The 21,190-nt window shown below is 39.3% G+C and overlaps 1 protein-coding gene across 1 annotated transcript in view; it reads right to left on the reverse strand.

The window, feature by feature from the left end:
• SLC35F3 (solute carrier family 35 member F3) overlaps positions 1-17,674 on the reverse strand; it is a 160,132-nt gene extending 142,458 nt beyond the window's left edge. Inside the window, exons 1-2 of the mRNA XM_056488471.1 lie at positions 17,328-17,674; positions 16,824-17,053 (exon numbers count right to left, since the gene is read on the reverse strand). Coding sequence (XP_056344446.1) covers positions 16,824-17,053; positions 17,328-17,380 — 283 coding nt within the window. The 5' untranslated portion in view covers positions 17,381-17,674. The remainder of the gene's footprint in view (positions 1-16,823; positions 17,054-17,327) is intronic.
• Between the last annotated feature and the right edge of the window lie 3,516 nt (positions 17,675-21,190).

The following is a 21,190-nucleotide window of genomic DNA, read 5'->3' on the forward strand; positions in this document are numbered from 1 at the left end:
AGACCACATCAATATGTTACTCCATTCCCTGTATTCCTGTTATCCTTGACTGTTACAAGTCTAAACAATGTCTGTAGAAAATAACAGGTAGATCCTGCTGCTTGTTCTAAGATCACACAATTGTGCCTCATTGCCCCCAAAATCTACTTTCCAGGAGAAGATGTCTCTTCTCTGTCCCTTATCAGGAAAAGTTGAGTTTGCTGGCCAACAAATTTGTAAGTCAGGAAACAATACCAGATGAGAAAAAAGCGCAACCAAGATCTGACCACTATTTTTGTTTATTACAGATGCTTAGGATATAGCACAGAGAGAAGGAAATGTTTAAACTGAAGGAATCTTCTTTACATTCTCTTTAAGTATTTATATGGCTATATGCAAAGGCACTTTTTGACTGTTATTAGACTGTGTGGGTTTTTTCATTTGGTTATTTCAGATAAAGTTGCTTTTTTCTTTCTGCCTACATACAAAACAAGATTGTACAATTGCAACATAGCCCTGTATCACTCACCTTTTAACAAAACTTGTTTGACGTGCAATCAGTTCATGTGTTAATGTTTGAGTTCATCATGTATTTAAATAAGAGTATAACAAATGTATAAAGATACCAAAAACCTTGACACTTCTGAGATTTGACACTTCTGAGATTTTCAACAGACTAGTTTTCTTCCCAGCTCTAGCTCTTCAGACCTGTTTGAAACTTTCATGACCTCTCCTATGCCTTTACTTTCTTCCATGTTTTTCTTATCCTATTTATTTCCTTACAAGTTTTCAGAGTTCACATCAGATGCAAATTTGGCTGCCCGCAACCCAATGCTCCATATGGCATCTAGCCCACGTATTCTTACACTTCCATAAAAATCTCTTTTACTTTGTGTTTTGCTTTTAATCTTTTACTTAGTGAATAGATTCAGTGTGTTTTCCTTAGATTTCCATATTTTATCCCTGTTGCTCTGTTACTGCCAAAATCGTTTCTGTTAACAGCCATATATATGCATATGGACAGCCCAGCACTTCATGACTATCAAAACCAGAACTCAGGTGAGTTAAGTGACATTTGCTATATGAACTGACACTTCTCATTTCACCTGCAGGAGCTGTGAGGGAAGGTCAGAGTTTGTCCAGCTCTTCAAAAAACACTGGTTTAAAGGAGGAAGAGAGCTTCAATACAATTTACTAACATTTCGTTCATAGTGATGATTTGCTACACACAAACAGATTGGAAAATATATTCCTCTGCAGAACAGATGCTGCTTTACATTCATAATATTTGTACTGGTGTACATGAGTTGTACAGATCCTATCATAAAGCAACTTGAAACACCCTCTCTATTTAGAAACCTCTGTTCACTCATTTTAAATGTTAAAATTAACCGGTATAACTAATTATTTATCATCCTCCCCCTTTGCCATTTTTCCTCAACTACTTTGAGAATTGCCTTTCTAGCACTGGCTACCTTATCTCTTTCCATTTCCCATAGAAAATTCAGAACATAACAGCAGGGGTTGTTTTTAGCACCAGTGTCCAGAATGTTGTTAGAGTTTCTGAATTTCCTTTCATTTTAGGTCTGGTCTTTATCTATACATGACCAGTACTGCAGCTGGAAAGTGGAGCCGGCTGTTAGAAAATGAAAGAGATCTCACCGTGACAGATAAGAAACCTAAATAGGAGAGGAAAAAAAATCATTGGTAGTTGAGAGAAAAGACAATTGAAGTGGGTAGAGCATGCAGAAAGGAAGAAGTTCAGGCTCTGAGTAAGAGAGTGACCTGGCTGGAGAACAGAAAGCAACAGAACAGCTTCTCACAGGACACCTCCCAGCAGGTAAGATTAATTTCTCTCCCTCTCCCCACACTCTCTTTGCTCAAATTGCAGCTAATCACTCACAAATAAAGTGTGGTTAATAGTGGCTACTTAAAGATGGCTGTCCCTTAAGTGATGTTTATATAGAACAAGAAGAGCTGTGTTCTACATAAGAGACTATAAATCTCATATAGTCCACAGTCTATAAGACATGTGAGCAACAAAATCTCTTTCAAAAACTTGACCCAGAGTCAAATCTGAACACATAAGAAAACCCCAAACAAACACAAAATCTCAAAACAAAACAAACATAAAAGCAAGCAAACAAACAAAACAAAAACACCAGGAAAAGGTAGCTACAGTTTTTTGTCACATGCTGCATTTGGGATCCAGGGCATTTGAACTGTAGTTTCATTTCAGAGAGAAATCTGAAATTTCACTGCTGTTTCCCCCAAACCCTACAACTGATAATTGCCTTTACTTGTCTTTTCTAAGTGACTTATTTTAAGCTGTATTCTACAAGCCTGTATCGCTTAATTAGTACTTTACTTCATTAAGGTCAATAGAGAACCAATTTAAATAAAATGAATGATGTATTAGTTTTGAAGAGGATTTTATCCTTAAGGAAATGGTGCCTCTTGCAAACAGGGTATCAAAGACTTAAAAATCTCAACATGTTGCAACAATGTCTAATTTCTCACTCAGATTTATTACCTGAAGAAATACATTTTTCTGAAATAAGTCAAACATCCATCAAAACACTAATTTATACAGGTTTTAATTTGTATTAAATAACCACGAAAAAACCCTGTCACGAGAATTTTTCCATTAAACAGACCTTTGTGTCAAGCTAAATTGCCCAGCACATGCAAATTACTTTGGATTTTATTACATTCTGAAAAAATGACAAGATCAGACTGTCGAAAAAAATTAAAGCGTAGATCAGTGATTACATTGAAAAGGACAAAAGGACTAAGAGAATTCAAGTGTTTTGACAGTGCATGGAATTATTTATGTTTTCACAAAAAAAAAAAAAAAAAAAATCGGTCTATTCACACACAAATTGATTTAGAATTTATATACGAGAGTGAAGATGTAATTTCCTAGACAGCTATACTTATCATAGACAAATAAAAATTAAATTTTATGATGTGAAGAATATTAAATTAGTATTTTCTAAAAAAATTTACATTCACTGTTGGCTAAAACCAACTGCCTTGGGCAATACAAATAATTAATATGCTCAAAGCTAATATATATATAAACAAATAATTTTAGCCACACAGCTTCTGCACAGTTTAAGTTATGCATATATAATTTTGCAGGCTCGAAACTTATGTTGCAGTGATATTTCCTTGCAACTCAGTAACTCAAATGAAATATAGTTTCCTCATTACTTAACTGAATAAAACTACTAAAGACCTATTTTTCAATTGCAAAGCAGATGCATGATGCTATAATTACACCCATGGGTGTTTTCAGCTATTATTTTGGTTACTGGATAAGATCCTTAATATTTTAATGGTGTAACATTAGCATGAAAAAATTATGAGAGATGAAAAGTAGGAAAAAATGGAACAAATTCAGCTGGACAGAACCTATCATGATCATCTCATCCAACTGTCAGCTCCAGGGCTGACCAAAAGTTAATGCATATTATTATGGGCTTTGTCCAAATGCTTCTTCAATGCTGACATACCTGAAGTTTTACCTTCTCATAATTTCTATAATGTTTTCATTTCATTCCTTAGTTAGTCCAAAACGCTTATAAATGCAAAATTATTTGAGCTATATTATTTGTATTAAGTAATGGTTGAGAATTGCTCTAAATTTAACACCCACAAAAAAAAAAAAAAAAAAATCTAATGAAATCATCTTTATGAAACGGCAATAATTCAGCCTATTGGGAAATAACAGCAACAAAAAACCCAAGAAAGATCAGACTTGCAACATTGCTTATTGAAATCTGTCAGTGGAATTCATCAGCTTCAACACCCAGCTGAGATTTATATAATCACTTATCTTTAGTAAAATCAGCTGCTGTTACACAAAGCAGATTACAGTGCAACTGTTTTAACTTTGAATTTACTGAGAGTTATACATCTCAAGTAGAAGAAGCCGTTCTGCAAGGTGCTGATTTTGTTGTACCTTCCAATTATTCTACAATGCAAGTAATTGAGCTAGAGCAGTTGATGTCCAGGGTATTTTACGCCTCTTGATCTTTAATTTCTCTGGTACAAGTCCTACAACTGAACATGCAACTTTGTATAGGTTCTACAAACCTCCCTCTAAAAAAGTGTTTCAAGATCCTAACTACCTCAATGTTTGAGATGGTTTTACCTCCTCCTGCTTTGAACTGCTTCAGAGAGAAAGGCAGTTTCATTTCACCCATGCTGTTTGCACCTAGCATAAATAAGAAGGATCATTTTCTTGTAGATAATTGGAGGATCAAGAATAACAACTGTCTAATTGCATTCCGCGTGGAAAAAAAGCGAAGGAAACAAGAAGGAAACAAGAAGGAAACAAGTTCTCATTGCAAAAGAAACTCTAGCCTTGTGAGATAGTATATTTTGTTTGTAAAAATACTTTGGTGAGCATGCTCTGGGACTCTCTGGAGGAAGTTTTAAAAGTGTCCTGGCTTGCAAGCTGCACAACATTCACAATCCTATTACAGTCAGACCAGAACCCTCAATTCCCCTCAGGACTGCAGTACTCTTTTGTGCCATTAGTTACTGTTTTTAGTTAGGTAAAACTCCTCTTAGCTTCTATCAGTTTTACCAACATGAAAATGAAACAATTCTAGCCTTTGAAAATAAAGAGATAAGAGGTTAATGCACTAACTCAAACAGCTTCATTAGATAGCTTTTAAACTTTACCAGTGAATTTCTCCAAGCCACCTGCTGCCCATCACATGTACAGCTTTGTGGTGGGATAATTTAACAAAAACAGCAACAAAACCAAAAACCTAAGCTGCATGCACAACATTCTGTTATCTCGAGTATTTGAAATTCCTCTAAAAACAGTTATTCCATCCACATGCACCCTGTCCTTTGTTTTCATTTGCAAAGAGTTCTGCATTTAAATGTTCTTATTCCTTACCTAACTGAACCAGGGCTGTCAAAAACTAACTGGCTTCCAAAGTGCTGCTTATAAAAATGATGAACTAGAATGCTTTTTTTTTCTGTTTTAGAAGGCTTCTGTATCAGACCCATTCAGTGACACCCACTCTTGTACAGGCAGATTGTTTGTCTACATCTGAAGTGGAAAGACATGAACAATGTTTTACTATTTAGTAAAAATGTGAGTTTGATCTTAGGGCAATACAAAATTTTCTATTGGTAACAGACCTGTCTGAGGACTCTTTTTCCTACACTGGTGCTTCTATAGCATGCCCTATTAGAAGTCTCAATCCTTCACTCCTAATTAAAAGCTGTAAAAAATTGTATATCCATTAATTCTCCTTTCAGCAGCTGGGCTCTGGTAGTCAGTTTTCTAGGCAATGGGAAGAAAGAGTGGCCTCTTCTCAATTCCTGTAGATGCTTTCTTCTCATGTTGGGACAAGCTATAAAGTACTAACTAAACAACAAATTTAAAGAAATTTTAAACTGCACATCTATTAAAAGAAATAATTATTCTATAATTTAAATTGAGCTCCTCAGTAGTGCTAAGGAACATATAATAAAGACCATGTATGGGTAGGTGTAATTGGATGCAGTTGCCTTAGGAACAAATGTTCAGCATACAAAGCAGGTAGCCTGCTTAAAAGGCAAGCTCAAAGACTTAAGCCTGATAGCTGAAACCTGGCTTGACTGAAGTTACTGAGAAACATACCATGGACTTGGCTGGAGTCAGGGATACATCCCAAAAGCTTTTCTAATTCTCTCATTATTATCAGTGCAGAACTAAATAATACATTAAAAAGTGCTGTACTGAAGATGCATGTCCCTGTTTCCCTTGTTCAGTAAGCTCATCACGAAACAAAAACTACCTAGAGAGTCATAAGAGAGTTTAGGCTTACACTCTAAAGATTCTAGTTTCAGTACCACTCCCAGTGTATTTTCGTTATATAGACATACTGTGCATTTAGAGAAATGTTATTGTAGGGTGTAAAAGAATATAATCCACTGCCTGGTATATGAGTATCATTTCAAAGTAATATTAACAGCAAAGATTCCTATAAAGATGCTATGCAAAAATCTTTTCATTTTGTAGCAATAAATACAGAATGCCTAATACTGTTTGTCAGAATGATTTCCAGTGAGATGCAATTTTTACCATGCACATAGCAGCCACAGAAGGCACAAAGTATTGTTCCCAGTACAAGACATTTCTTGTCCATTCATTTTTCTACAAAGAAATTACTCATCCATACTTCTATGATTTACTCCCATATTTGTTTCCATTTCGAGAAATATTATAAAACACAAAACCACTTCTCATCCTGGGTGAAGTCAGAACACATATACAGCCCTCTACCTCTTGAAATCACTACTTACAAGAGACAAGGAATTTCCTACAGATATTAAACTACACATTACTAAGCTCTAAACTTTGAGAGCAAGCTGCCTTTGAAACAAGAAAAGCAAATACAGAAGCCGTTTATTAAATAAGTTGTTTATCAAATAATACTTCCCAAAAACTGTGAAGTAATTTTATGAACTGGAACTAGAGATCCAATTCCACACTGCACCCTCTAAGAGGATCTTTGTAAGTCTTACAAGCAAACAACCATGGGAAGGCAGTCATTTAAGGTGTCTTTGTGCATTCTTCATATATTCTCCCACAATAACCTGGTAAACTGGAGAAACCAGGCAGGAATCAGATATCCTACTGAAATCCCTGAAGCCATGCACACAGTAGCTCTATTCCTTCTTGTTAACCTAGTTTTCATGCCAACTCATGTCATTTCCCGGACTGATAAAGAGGACTTTGCTTCCATATACTGGAAGAAAGTTCACATGGCTGTATGTAGGAGTTCCACACTATACCTATAATAATAACTGAATGTGGGCTTATATTAATTTCCAAGTCAAGACCCATCTGTCATTCCCATGTCTATTGAAAAAACTTAAACAATTTTTGAACTCCTGAATGCACCAGAATTCACCTTGTCTGGGCATAATTTCTGGCTTGCATGAAACCCAAACTCCCAAATTCAGGCCCATGGAATACACTTGCAATGTATCTAAGAAATAGCTGGAATATAAGTCCTGAAAAACAGAGGCCTCTAGTCACAACATATGATATTGAAGTGTCAGGAAGCCAAATCTGTACAAAAATAGCCTTTTCTGTTCTTTTCTCACTCCTCTTTCTCAACTTGAAAATAATCAAATCTCTTAAATAAAGACTTTTTTCTATGGCTCCGCTGACTTCAAGGGGTTTGTTTCTTGACTGTCTTTTTCTACCTTTACAGTATTTTGCAATTTCTTCTCTTTAATTAGCCTCTGGTAATCAAACCTAAACATATTTCTTTACATTACAAATGTCTTGTTTCTGAAGCAAAGAAAGATCTTCAACTGAGAAGTTACCAGGCCAGTAGAACACTAAATACTATGCAGCAAAAAATCATTTCAGCAAATAACAATTTCAAAAGTACAAAAGGAACAATGGCTTCTGTCATTAATTCCCATTCCGTGGAAAGTGCTAACCAAAACCATACGTGGTAGCTAGCATCTAAACTGGAAAAGCAAACATGATTATCATCTTCACTTGTTCTAAATAAATGGCTTCATGTTAATTAAAGTCTTAAAGTTTCCAAAAAATATTGCATAAAGTGAGCAGGAGAGACAACAGAATCATAAAGCCATGAAGTTGCATTTCCTGTTTCACAGTGCAAACAACTGGACCGTTGATATTAATCCTGGCACTGCATATTTCAACTAGGGCAAAAATTTGTAAGCAGGTAATTCCTACTGAACAACCAGTGAATCAGATTGTCTGGAAAGCAGTTACTGTTTGAAAAAGGAAAGACAACTCCAGGCTTTCAGGCCAGGACCATGAATACACCATCACCATCCTCACACAAGCTGATCAGCTCTGAAGGAGCAAGTTCTTGCTTCACTTCCCACCGGAGCACAAACCCACGCTCTGTTCACACAACTGCACCTATGTGGCAAAGTCAAAGCAAGATATCCTGGATGAGGCAGAGCCCCCAGGCTGCTACAGGGCTACAAACAGCACAACAGTGAGCTTAAGGGTGGAATGACTTGCCTGTTTTACTTGGACAGTGGACAAGCAAGACAATTTCCACATTACTTTGGTACTTCAGCTGGTGTGAAGAGATAGCAAGGAAAAGCACCAAATTTGTGGCATTTCTGATGTAAGAGTCAAGTAAAAAAAAAACCCTTTGGGTTGTCACTATTGAATCAGCTCTGCCACAGTATTTATATTGCAATGGAATCTATAGGACTCTGCACCAATGCTCAAAAATGAAAATCTGACTGCTTCCTTTAGACATAAGAAACAATTTTCATTAATTATTTGACAGAGGCCAGTTGCAACAAACCAAAAATAAAATTTAATTGCAAGATTAAGGCCTTGCTATTTCACTAGAAGCCAGTTACATTCCCTTATCCTGGAGAGACTCAAATATTCAAATTTTCTTGCCTCAGATGATTGGCTTGCTGAGTTAATATATCCTATTGGCTATGTGATGTCACTGTTACATTTATAAATGTTATTTATAAAAATTAATGTTATTTTAATATATTATTAATATATAATAAATATAATTTTATATTATATTAATATATAATAAAATAATAAATAATACATTTATATATTTATATATTGTTATATATTTCTAAATCCAGTACTGCTGGAAGAGCTTTTCTCAGAAAACAACACAACTCTTATTGGCCAGATATACTCATGGAAACAAAATGACAGGAAAGAAAATAAGGCTCATTTGGTAAAAAAATGAACCTTATTAGGCCATCAAGTTTCAGAGAAAAATAGAAGTGTCTGGAACCATTCAGATACACTTTTTTATAAGGGGAGATGACTGAGTAGAGAACAAGCTTCTCAAATTCTGAAGAAAATGAAACCAGGGATATCTCCACTGCATCCCTTCTGTCTAAGGAATACTTCATGTAGTGGTTCATAAAGAAAATATTTCTCTATGGTCTTTAACAAAACCACAGCATCTTTTTTTCTTCCAAGGATATGCTGAGGGATGAAAGAACATGTGCCTAGACATACACAGGATCAAAAATACTTGGAAGTGGTTTCAGTAAGATGGTCCACATGAAGACAAGCTATTGCCTAGGTAGGAACCATGGTCTGCAGATAAATTTCTACTAACATAAGTGCTCATTTTATTACTGTTCTCAGAGTAGCCATCATTCACAAGCAACAGTGGAAAGTCTATGGCTTCAGCTTCCAAAACAGCAAGAGGGACAGAACTACACCCTTGCATTCCAATGGATGATGCTCACCAAAGTGCCAAAGTGGCCTTTAAATAACTTTGCTATAGAATCATAGAACAGTGGGGGTTGGAAGAGACCTCAAGGATCACGTGATTCCAACTCCCTGCCATCGACAGGGGATAGCTGCCACCTCTCTCCTTCTCTTGAGGCTAATTTTATCTCAAGTAAATGGCAGAAATTATCATCAATTTATACAAGGAATACGAAACACAAAAACCTCATTACATGGAAGAAAGATTATGGCATGAAAACTCACCTTGAAGACAGCCCTGACATGAGCTAGAATCTAGTAAAATTAGCTATTAAGCTAACGAGCATTGCTGGTCATTGTCCTTTTGTGGCTTTGTGTTTCAGTAACACAACAGGATCTAATATCACAGTAGGACAACACAGGCTTTGTAGTCTGATTTCAATACTATTATCTTGCGCAATTAATTGTTTCTATTAAAGAAATCATTATTTAAAGTTGCAAATATCCATCACACGGTGCACTCCAAAACCATTGAAGAAATTTACCCTGAGGAAGGGTCTGCAATAAAAATAGTTCCAAAAATATGTATTCTTTCATATTATTGGTAGTTTCCAAATTATTTTTTTAAATTAACTTTTTCCCTCATTATTCCATATCAATTCAGAGTAACATGTGTTTTTAGCAACCATCCATTATTATTGATTAGTGAACATAATCACATTTCTTTAAAAAAAAAATGCAGTTTTTTTGCAGTGGAAGGATTCTCAAATGACAGGTAATATGCCTCAAAAACTGTTAATGGGGGCTCTGACATTGCAAAGATGTACAGCTAGGTTTAGCAGTACGCTTTCACAGTGGAGACTTCAATGGTATATTCTAACACAGCAGCATTCAATGATAACATTTATTAAGGGTATGAAATAAATGCTGGAAATCAACAGACTCTTAATTGCTGTCCCATGAACTGTTTTGCATAAATGGCTGAAGATGACATGTAATTAATGCTGCACTGAAAAAAAAGCTGAAAGCAATGAATTAATTTGTTTAAACAGCAAACAAACAAAAAAAAGATGGCCCATTTTGCAGGCGGTAATTTTTAGTTTCTTCACTACAAAAACTAGATACAAAACAAAATATTTATTCATTTGCCTAGTTAAAAGTGGTGGTTACTTAACTCTACACAATTAAAACTGTTAAGTAAACAAGTTACTAAATATTCACTAAACATTTACCATTTACTAAATATTTATTAAATAATCAAAAATGTTTAGCAAACCAGTTTAAATGAGAATTTGCTTGGCTTGCCAGCAAGAAATTTAAAACTTAAAGTTTGTGATTAATTAAGTTCTATATTGTAACAGGAACCAGTTTTCTACTTAGTACTGGAAAAAAAAGTCTTACCAATTTTCAAAAGCCTAAGAACCCCCATCTTTCTTCCCTATTGGAATTGTGTTGAAAAAGAAGATTCTGAAAGGCTTTTTCTTTAAATATTCACCTGGTATCTTTGCAGCTGCTCATTATTCAGCACCTGTACTGCTCTGGCCTGCCTCAGGTGGCCAGATTGTGCTCATTCTCAGTTGCAAGATCACCCAGATAGCTAAAGCCCATGAGAGCTAATGGATTCCCTTTCAAAAGGGAAACACATCCTGTAGTATCTGGGATGCAAATAGACTTATGATTAGGTCTCCAAAATACTTATACTGTTTCTGGGGACAGCTCTTCTGAGCCACAGTGACTACTACATAATGAGGAAACTGCCTAATAAGTTTTTGTGTGAGCTGTCATGCGGACGTAAGTCAAGAATATGCCTGGTTCATGTATCACCATGTGTAGGTTTAGCCTTCAGCAGGGAACTGCAACTGACATTTGAAACGACAATGCTACAGTACTTTTAAATCTGCAATGCAATTCATCACCATTGCTTTCTTTCACCTGTAGGTGTTCCCGTCTTTTCTTAGATTCTCTTGGTAGCATAACAATTACTGATGTTAGTACTGACAATTAAGAGATGAAGAGCATTGATTAAAAAATAAATCAGGCCTCAGACACCACAAGCTTTTATTAAAAAAAAAAAGGGAAAAAAAAAGAAAAAAAGAAGATAGAAAGTACATATTTTTTATTCATCTTCTAAGCTTCAGTGCTGACACACAGATTGGGTGTTGTAGAAGGGCTGTTGACCTATAGATTGACCCTGGGAAGAGAAACTTGGATAGATGCACTAAGCAAGACACCTAGAGGTTACTCCATGTTTTCACCTGAAAAGCAAGATTCTCACATAATCATTTGACCTCAGAAACAGCAATGTGAACGATACTATCAAGTCTTGCATTAGTTATAAACTTATCACAGTCAGTATTTATGCACTGGAAAGCAAGCAATCAGTTTAAATTAATTGCTTACAGTTGACCTGAAAATGGCTTTCCCCAGAGAAAATTCTAGTCTTCAACTTATATCTTTGAACTTCTGGAGTACATCACCTCAAAAAGTAAGTTAAATTCTCCCTCAGATCCAAATAAGATGAAAATCGTATTTTCACAAATTTCTCTTGATTCATATCCTCACTGGATTTGCTTTTAGCAACTGTGAAATTTCAGCATTCAGTGGCACATGAAAAGAAAATCACAAGGAGGAACACTGGGGACCACTTGGAAACATGGGTCTTTAGCTGTATAACTGGTACTCTAATATTTATAAGAGTACAGTGCTCACATATTTAATTAGCTAAAACCAACACTAAACTCTTACCTTGAAAGGCTGTCAAAGTCTCTAACTGGGAACAGTCTGCCCAGAGAAGTAAGGAGTCTCTGGAAGTGTTCAAGGCCAACCTGGATAAAGATTTGAGCCAGCTGGTCCAGTGAATGTGTCTCTGCTTACAGCAGGGGGGGTTGAAACTAGAAAACTTTTAAGGTCCCTTCTTACCCAAATCATTCTATGGTATAATTCTGTGATTGGCATACTCAGACAATTATGCTTTTTGAGCAATCTTCAGGCTATTCAGCCAATGTGCTTCAGTATGTTGCTCACATTGGTGACAGCACTTAAATTTCACATTCAGGTCAAGACCTAATGTTCTACACCCTGGATGAGTACTATATTGAAATTTTGTGCATTAAAATTACATGGTTTATTTTGTTATTGCTGAAAAAACATTAAAATATGAAAATTTGTATTTAAAGTAGCAGGGAGAAGCAAAGCCAGAGAACTTCATTTAGTGGACACAATCTTTCCTTTTCACCTGAGCACCATGTCTCTTAAAAGTTATCACTGGGACAGCCTGGAATTATTCACACGGTTGAAGTCTCAGAGAAATGTACGTTCACAAGTCATGATCCACTGACAGCGGTCAATTCCTAATAAACAGAACTAAGAGGAGTTAAAACTACATACCATTCTCTTAATTTCCTTCTGCAGGCAGGGAAACGTCTGAAAGCACACAAAAAATATAAGTGAATAAAAGAGGGAGGCCAAGGCCCATATAATCCTAGTTTGTCCATAACAAGTCTGTATTTATGAACACATGCTAAGGATATACCAAAGTCCCTCCTTTAAAAGAAAGACCCTAATCTTAAACAAGGAGCAGAAGCAGGTGATCTGTAGGAAGAAGATTGCAAAACAGGGATAGCTGGCTCAAGCCCACGTGAATGTATTTAAAATACTAATCACATAATGACACACTGTGATATTGAATCACCAGAAAATAGACCTAGTTAGAGAAAAATGAATGTTTGGCAAAGGTGATAGCTGTGAACGTTTCCTGTGGAAACAAACACCCTGCCAATTGCTACAATCATTAAAATAGACAAATCTTCCATACTGACCATGAGGACAGTCCAAGAGTTTTGTGACACCTCTATTTCTCAAGTGCAGAAAAGCTCCTAGGGAAGTACATTTCAAAAAATATTTAGAAAACTAATTCCAACTGACAATGCTGTGACATGGAAACTTAAAATATGGATGTTCCCCTCCAAACTTGCCTCTGCTCTTCAACTGAAATCCCAGGCTTCCAGAGGCAGGAATCATGAGCATTCACATAACCTTCATGGAAGAGAACAGCAGTGCTAATACAGCTCTAACAGCAGCTTCATCTCCTTACAGCAATAAGACTATCGATGGGACCTGTAGAACTCATGACATTGTTTTGGGGGATTTTTTAATTAAAGTCCTCGATCCCTATGTTCTAACTAAAAGAGGAAAAAAAAGTCAACATACCTCTTACTGACAATGAGAATTTCACAAATATTGAACTCTTACATTTGTAGCTGCATAAGAGTATGATTCTACATTCTGACTGCATCTTATCTGTTTCTTCCCCTCTGCCTTTCTATTTGAAAAATCAAATCACATTCTGCAAAATATTCCCCACGGGACACATATGAATATTTGATTTAGACTGGAGAGCAGTTAACCACATAATTAGTTACTCTGGAAATCAAAGAATTCAGAAAAATAACTACCAGATTAGATCAGGGAACACTCCTCTTTCTAAAGGTTGGCAGAGGCTATGGGAGAGAAGCACAAGAAACCCTTAAGAAAAGTCTTCTCACAGCATAAGGAAGGACTAATTCAAATTCTGGATAATGAAGTTTAATATTCTCTCCAATATGTTTCCCATTTTATCACAATTCTAGATCTTGCCACTGCTATTACAATCCCTTGAAATCTTCATCTCAAGAATAAATTACATGTTTTCTTCAATATTATTTCTTTTTCTATCAGTCTTTAATTGATGGCTTTTCAGCTTCTTTGCCTGTCTACATTTTTTCTCTTATGACACAGTAAGAAGAAAAATTCTCTACCTGCCTAAGCAACATATACCAGTACTTTCCAATACTTTTGTTTCAACCTCTTTGAGGTAAACAGCAAAAGCTCTTCAGATTATTGACAGATTGCCTGCACTCTTTCTCCTTGCTCATCTCAGAGCCTCCTGTAATATTTTTTGAGAGCAGATAATCATAATTACAGTATCTCACTAAATTTGCTGAAGGCATCCTAACACACCAGAACTACATTACATTATTCCAGTTCCTAAAATCTGGTTTGCAAGTGCAATCAAACAGCAGAGGTCTTCCCTGAGCTGTGTACAGTCCCAAAATCACCAGCCAATGTAATGTGAAAGTTGGCAGGCAATTTTAGCATTTTCAGGAAATGTGAGGCTTCAGTTTGTGATAACTGAATGACATTTATTGACATTTCAGCAAGTCACCTCTCTGGGACAGGACTCCCTAGGGTAATCTTACAAGTCCTTTTTCATTCTGTCCAATCCAGACCAGTCTGTGTATTTAGCATATTTTCACTTCTTCCCCCTCTGTTTCCAACTAATTCATAAGAATGTTAAATACTGGAGTTGCTACATAACCTTGAGGCATCTGGATATGTTTCAAGTTGTTCTCCAAGCAAGTTTAGGGGCCATGGTAAGATTATCTCAGGTCATCAGTGGTAGTTTCCCTAATGGAGTTTTGCTAAAACAAAAACAACCAAACAAGCAAAAGCTTTCTGAATCTCTCAAACAATACCCATACATACACCTATATATATATAAACAGTCTAAATAATGTACAAAAGGAATACACTCCAGTGCAAAAGACATAGATCTGGCCCTACAGGCAATTTAGTTACAATAAAAAGAATGTCACCAAGAGAGATAGACTAAATAAATCTAGATCAGACCATATTATGGACTTATTTTCTGCAAAGCAGGTTCATTATTAATGCAGTCCATAATTAAAATCATAATTACAATCCAAATGTCTACAAGGATGCAAAATAAGATGACAAACAGTACCCAGGTTGCAATTTGAGCTTAAAAAATAATTTGTTAGCAGTACTTGAGCCAAATAAATTTTCTAACTGCAAAGTCACAAGGAAAGTCCATATCCCAAAATTAGACATCAGCCCAACTTGAAGGAATATTCAAAGATGTTTCAAAGCGGCTGTGACAAAGTTGTCTTCTCACTTTAGATGATATACCCTATTCAGTCAGCTATTCAGCTGATGCAGATCAACATGGCCCTCCTTATCTCTGCAGTAGAGATGTATCTTTTCTACATGTCCTTCTACGTTCCCAGTAACTCAGACTTTAAATTTTAACTTGGCAACAAATTCACATAACCTATTATTTTTAGACACACAATTATGAAACTCAGACACTTTGTATATTTATTCCTCACCATTATAACTCAAGTATGTAATTTTGTTATTCAGATCAAATTAGGAGAGAAAATGTAACTAGAATAGCAGGCTCAGGCTTGCTATTAACTTTTTCAGACAGAGTTATAAATTTCAACAAATAGGTTATAATTGAGGAGCCAGCATGACCTTTATTATTTCAGAAGGTTCAGCCATAGCAGCTCAGTGTGACTTCAGCTAGACTATTAGTCACTCTGTCAGATAGAACCATTAACATCCAACTCAGTCTGACATCCACATATGATCTGATCCTTAAAACTGGCCTGAATAAGCTTTACTCTCAAGAACAGCCCCAATCCAGGCACTGGAATTGCTCTTATAGAATTAACACACTTCTAGTGAGTAAAATTGCAAATATCTGATATTTCTGTCATAATTGCAATCAAAGAAAAAAAATTTAAAAAGGCTCTCACAGAAGAGTATTAGAATATTTATTAGCAAAGTCCTATTTTCAGGCAATCAGGAGCAGCTCTCCTTCAGAGAAAAACTGAACTAATACTGTGCCATGCATTCTTGTATCGTTCTATTCCATTATCAAGCACACTGCCAAATAGATAATCCAGTAGGAAATATTTCCAAACATTTGCACTTAATACTTAGGGAACTCCAATATGAAAACAACTACTTTATCAGAGCCAGTGTTTCCAGCAAAGCAATGATTTCTGTTACAGCAGAATCCTTTTATCAACAAAACCCCCTGCAATGTTACAAACGACCTTAACGTTACTGAAATAATGTTATGACTTCTGTTAATTGGTAACCTACTCTGGAACTTTTTAATGCATACAATTGACACCCACATGATGAAAGATGGACAAGAAACAGGGCTTACACACAAAAATACTAGTTGATATATTACAACGACTCGAGGTAATGCTTCCTTTGTAAATCATGTATGTGAAGGAATACAGCTACACCTCTCTTTGTATCGTTATCATTTGAAGTTTCTTTCTCAAGTGTATGCATACAGAAGAAACACCTCCACTCGACATAGGAAAAGACAGATCATTCAGCTCAAGTGCTGTGAAAATTTGACAGACTCCTAAAACAACGGAAACACAGGCTGATAACGCGTTACTTGTGGAAATGGTTATGTGCATGAGCGTGCAGGGGCTTTTACACAGCTGTCAGCCCACGGTAATCACCGTCGCTAAGCGTGCCTGCAACATGAAGACAAATATTTGACCTATTTTCTTAGCAGAATTTAGCTGTCATCATTCTTAGCACCACGCTCTCGTGAACCGGCCACCGCCAAAGGACTAAGGCAACACGGACATAGAATTCTTCGTCGAGAGAGAGAGCGCTTGCTTCCACGGAGCCAGGTTTGTTCCAGCGATAAAGCGATCGGCCCCTCGAAGCCACAACCCTCAGCCGGGTCCGGGCTGCGCCCGCTTCCCCCGCCCTGGCAAACCCCCCACGCCCGTCCGTGCCGGGGACTCACGTTTGTAGCTGGCGGCCCAGGGCTGGTAGCCGTAGTAGCCGGTGATGCGGAGGATGCGCTCCTCGATGGAGGTGAGCCCCACGGACGCGCTGGTGAGGTCCTCCACGGAGCGGGACCACTTCAAGTCCTCTTTAATGGCCTCGTCCACCACCAGGTACTTGAGCTGCCGCAGCTGCGGGCTGATGTCGGACAGCCGCCGGGGGCTGACATCGGGGGAGCGCCGCATGCCGCTGCGGGTCGGGAGAGGGGCGTCAGCCCGGGGCCGCGCCGCCAGCGCCGCCGCGCTCCGCCGGCCCCGGGCGAAGTTGGCGGCGGGCGGCGGGACCCCCGCGGCAGAGGAGCCGGCCCGCGCCGCGGCGCCCGCAACTTTCCTCGCCGCCCTCCACCGGAGCGACCCCCGGGAGCGGGCCCGCCGCCGGCCAGGGTAAGGTGAGCTGAGGTGAGGTGTGGCGGCGTGGGGTGTCCCCGTGCCCCGGCCCGCCCGCCCGGCCCCGCGGTACTCACAGCGTGGCGGCTTTGCCCCGCGCGGCGCCGTTGGGGAACTCGCGGATCCCCATGGGGAGCAGCAGCGATGGCTGGGGGGCGCCCAGGCTTCCCGGCGGGGCGAGCCGGCGGCTCTCACCGGCCGGGTAGGAGGCAGAAAAGAAGGAAAGGAGCGAGCGGGGGAGGCGGCGCCCCCGTGGCAGAGGGTCCCCGGGCTGGCGCTGCCCCCGGCGGGAGAGGCGGGCAGGGATGGAGAGACGGAGCCACGGAGACGAACGGGCCAGCGCTGCCGCCTGCGAGCCGCTGCCGCCTGCGGAGCGCGGAGCGCCGGCGGCGGGGGCCGGGCAGGGCAGGGCGCGCTCCGCGCCCCCCACCCCGCGCGCTCCCGCCGGCCGCCGGCAGGGGGAGCCCCCGGGCCCGCCGCCGCCACAAGCGGCCCTCGGGCGGGGCGGCCTCACCCTGCCCGGGCCGCCTCACCCTCTGAGCCGTCTCACCCTGCCCGAGCTGCCTCACCCCCTGAGCCGCCTCACCCTGCCCGGGCCGCCTCACCCCCTGGACCGCCTCACCCTGCCCGGGCCGCCTCACCCCCTGGACCGCCTCACCCCCTGGACCGCCTCACCCTCTGAGCCGCCTCACCCTGCCCGGGCCGCCTCACCTTCTGAGCCGCCTCACCCTGCCCGGGCTGCCTCACCCTCTGAGCCGCCTCACCCTGCCCGGGCCGCCTCACCCTGCCCGGGCTGCCTCACCTTCTGAGCCGCCTCACCCCCTGCACCGCCTCACCTGCCCGTGTCGCCTCATCCCCTGGGCCGCCTCACCCAGCCCGGCCGAGCAGCGAAGCCTTTCCCACCTCTGTTCGGGGCTGACAAGCTCGAGCGGAGCTTGGGGCCGGACAGCCCGAGCGGGGCCGGCTCTGAAGTGACCGCGGACCCCATCGGACGAGGGCACCCACCTGGTTACCCCGCAAGGGCTCCGAACCAGCGCCGGAACCACACAGCCTTCTATCTACTCACCTTTGCTTTTATTATTTTTTTAACACACCATCTAACTTAAGTAGCAAACATGCAGCTAAGGTTAGATGAACGTGTGAGCATAGATGCTACCTTATACAAAGAATTCATTCACAGACAAATAAGATTAAATTTGATCATGGATTCTTGGGCAAAATTTGAATCACCTAGAAGTATAGATAGTTGAAGTCAAAAGAGTGTTTTGTACATATGTGTCCATATATATTTGGGGGGGGGGGGGAAATCAAGCCCAAGGAGAAAAGATTGTTACCTTTCAGCACTCACTAGCTCAGTTTACCTGGAACATTAAACCAGCGAGGTATCAAATGTGGAAATGAGCTGGATCAGTTAAATGCAACTTTTCACTGTCACTGAAGGGAACATTACAGCATCACTGCATTATCAGAAAGTAAAATAAAAAATCCAGCTGACAAAAAAATCAAATTAATTATCATCTTAAATACCCATGTATTGAATAAAGCACTAACTTAATTTTATTTCCTCTCCAACCCTTTTTTTTTTGAGCCTGTGAAGGGGAAAAATATTTGCTTCTGAGGAAACCAGTTCCAAAATCCACTACAGGTGAACAGCAGTGGTCTAACAGTACAAGCAGAGGGTAATTGTGCAGGTGTTTGATGCTGGCTGCCAGTAATGACAAAACCCCTTGCAGGGCACACAAATCAATGCAGAAGGATGATTTTGGTTAAGATGAGGGGATAAAAACACAATGCTTACTAAATCTAAGGATACTGATCACTGTCTTGATTTAAGTCTCTTTAGGGCAGGAGTGCTGATAACAGGCATGAATGGGATTAATCATTTCAGTCAGGCCTCCAAAGGCCATCTCTGCACCAGCATCACTTGGTATGCACAGTCCATGCTCTCTCTGGCTTTCAGTGGTGTACAATAGGATTTATTCTGAGAATTTCCTGTAATACTTCATGTATCTAGTGTAAAATTCCTCCATGATTATAGGTCCAGAAATAAAATATAGTCTCAGAGCCAGCAAAGGTTCCAATAATGAGGCAATCCCAACTTTGTTAACCAGCCAATAGTGACTGACACCTGCTGAGCACTCACCTGCCTCTTGGCATGGGCTGGTGCAAACTAGCAGAGGCTGGTTCAGCCCTGATAGAAATTTTGCCTCTATCACTGATTTGTTTAGCTGCCCATCTTCTATAGCACCAGAGAGTAGCTGTGGAAGTTAGAGACCCTAATTACACACATATCCACTTTAATATGTCAGAACCATCTTATTCTTCTATCCAATAAATTTTTTTTCAGCTGTTTTATTCCTCCCCGGCTGCTGTCATTCCAAGGTGTAAATGAAATAACGAATGGGTGTTTCTTCTCTCACGCACACAAGTGACTTTGGACAGCTTGGGTGACAATGCTGACAAACTCAAAATGAGCATGCATCTTGAGAGAGAGGAAAAAAATGCATGGGAGTGAACATCTTAAAGTTCACTGAAACATTTAATAAAGATGACATTTCAAAATTGTAGTAAGATGCAATAGCAACATCTGCCAACAGCTACCTCTTAGGATCTTACCAAACTTTGCTGTCAGCCATGTTTCTTTAAAAATAGCAGTTGCTGGAGACGTGCAAGTAAAAATTCTCATGTATATTATTTTAACTATGTTCAAGCATTGTAGCTAAAACTGAAAAGTTACTGTATGGCATTGGACATTAAAGCATGAAGTATGGGATTCCACATGACTTGGAATTTGTAGATTTATGGAGCTGTTTAAGATTTTTAATGAAAGGAGACAAAAATATTTTAGTATTCTAGCAGTTCTGCAAAGTGTAAGAAAAAAATGTGCTAAGCGGAATATACCTACTTCAGGAATAGTGGGCAAAATGGTATGCGTCACCAAGCTGGAGCCACTAATAACAGCTTTTCTGAACCTCTTACTAGTGAGAGTTTATTCCTTTAGTAAAACACCTTCAATCATTCAAACACAGAAGGGTTGGGAAAGTGTATTTTTTTAAAGGGCAGACCTCTATAGCAAGGAAACAATAAGCAATTATTCTAGAGTGTGGTGCCTTATTCTGTCGTGTTAGATACTCCTTTTTATGTTTTTCCAGACTACATGAAATTACATGCTTGACTGATATTCAGCTCTTAAAAGGCACAACCATTAAGATATATTAGCATTATGTTGTCTACAGTGTGACACCATATCAAAGGAAAATATAATTTAAAGTGTATTTATTTTCACCTCCCATCAATACTAGCTTGCCAGAAGATTCTTGGGGATGGAAGTTTACATTTATCAAAATACTACTAATTTCATGAGAAAGGTGAGTGCATTTTTTTTATTTCTCCCAATCCCCACCCAAAGGTAAGAGTTTTACATTTAAAAGATTCTGTAAGGTACTAGACTAAGATAGCAACAATGTTTCACTGGGCAACAAAACAATCACTACTGTTGCATAAACACCAGCATGAAACTGATGTGTTCCTTCTTTCCCGGTTCATAAAAATCAGCCTTAAGACCTGAGTCTAGAAGACAACTTAGCTACCTCCTTAACCAAGAAAAGACTTAAGCAAGTGCCCTTCTCACCAAATATTCTGCATCTGATGCATTGTCCTGCTTCTTAGTATTTTTATGTTAGCACTGAAGGTAAAAGCCCAAGCCATTAATCAGATGTTCCTGCCCTAAGGGTATTTAGGTGTTGGACAGAAATACAATATATGTGATAAAAGTCCTACATAATATATGGAAATGCCGTATGGCAAAGCTATTAATTTTCTCCAGCTGGGGTCAAATTTGACATGCACATGAATATAATGCTGCTGCATAGCCCAAACGACTCCAGCATTATCCATTGGACTAATTATAGCATGTTCAGATTGAACAGGAATGCAACTT

This window comes from Oenanthe melanoleuca, chromosome 3, assembly GCF_029582105.1.
Source record: "Oenanthe melanoleuca isolate GR-GAL-2019-014 chromosome 3, OMel1.0, whole genome shotgun sequence".
Taxonomy (NCBI): domain Eukaryota; kingdom Metazoa; phylum Chordata; class Aves; order Passeriformes; family Muscicapidae; genus Oenanthe; species Oenanthe melanoleuca.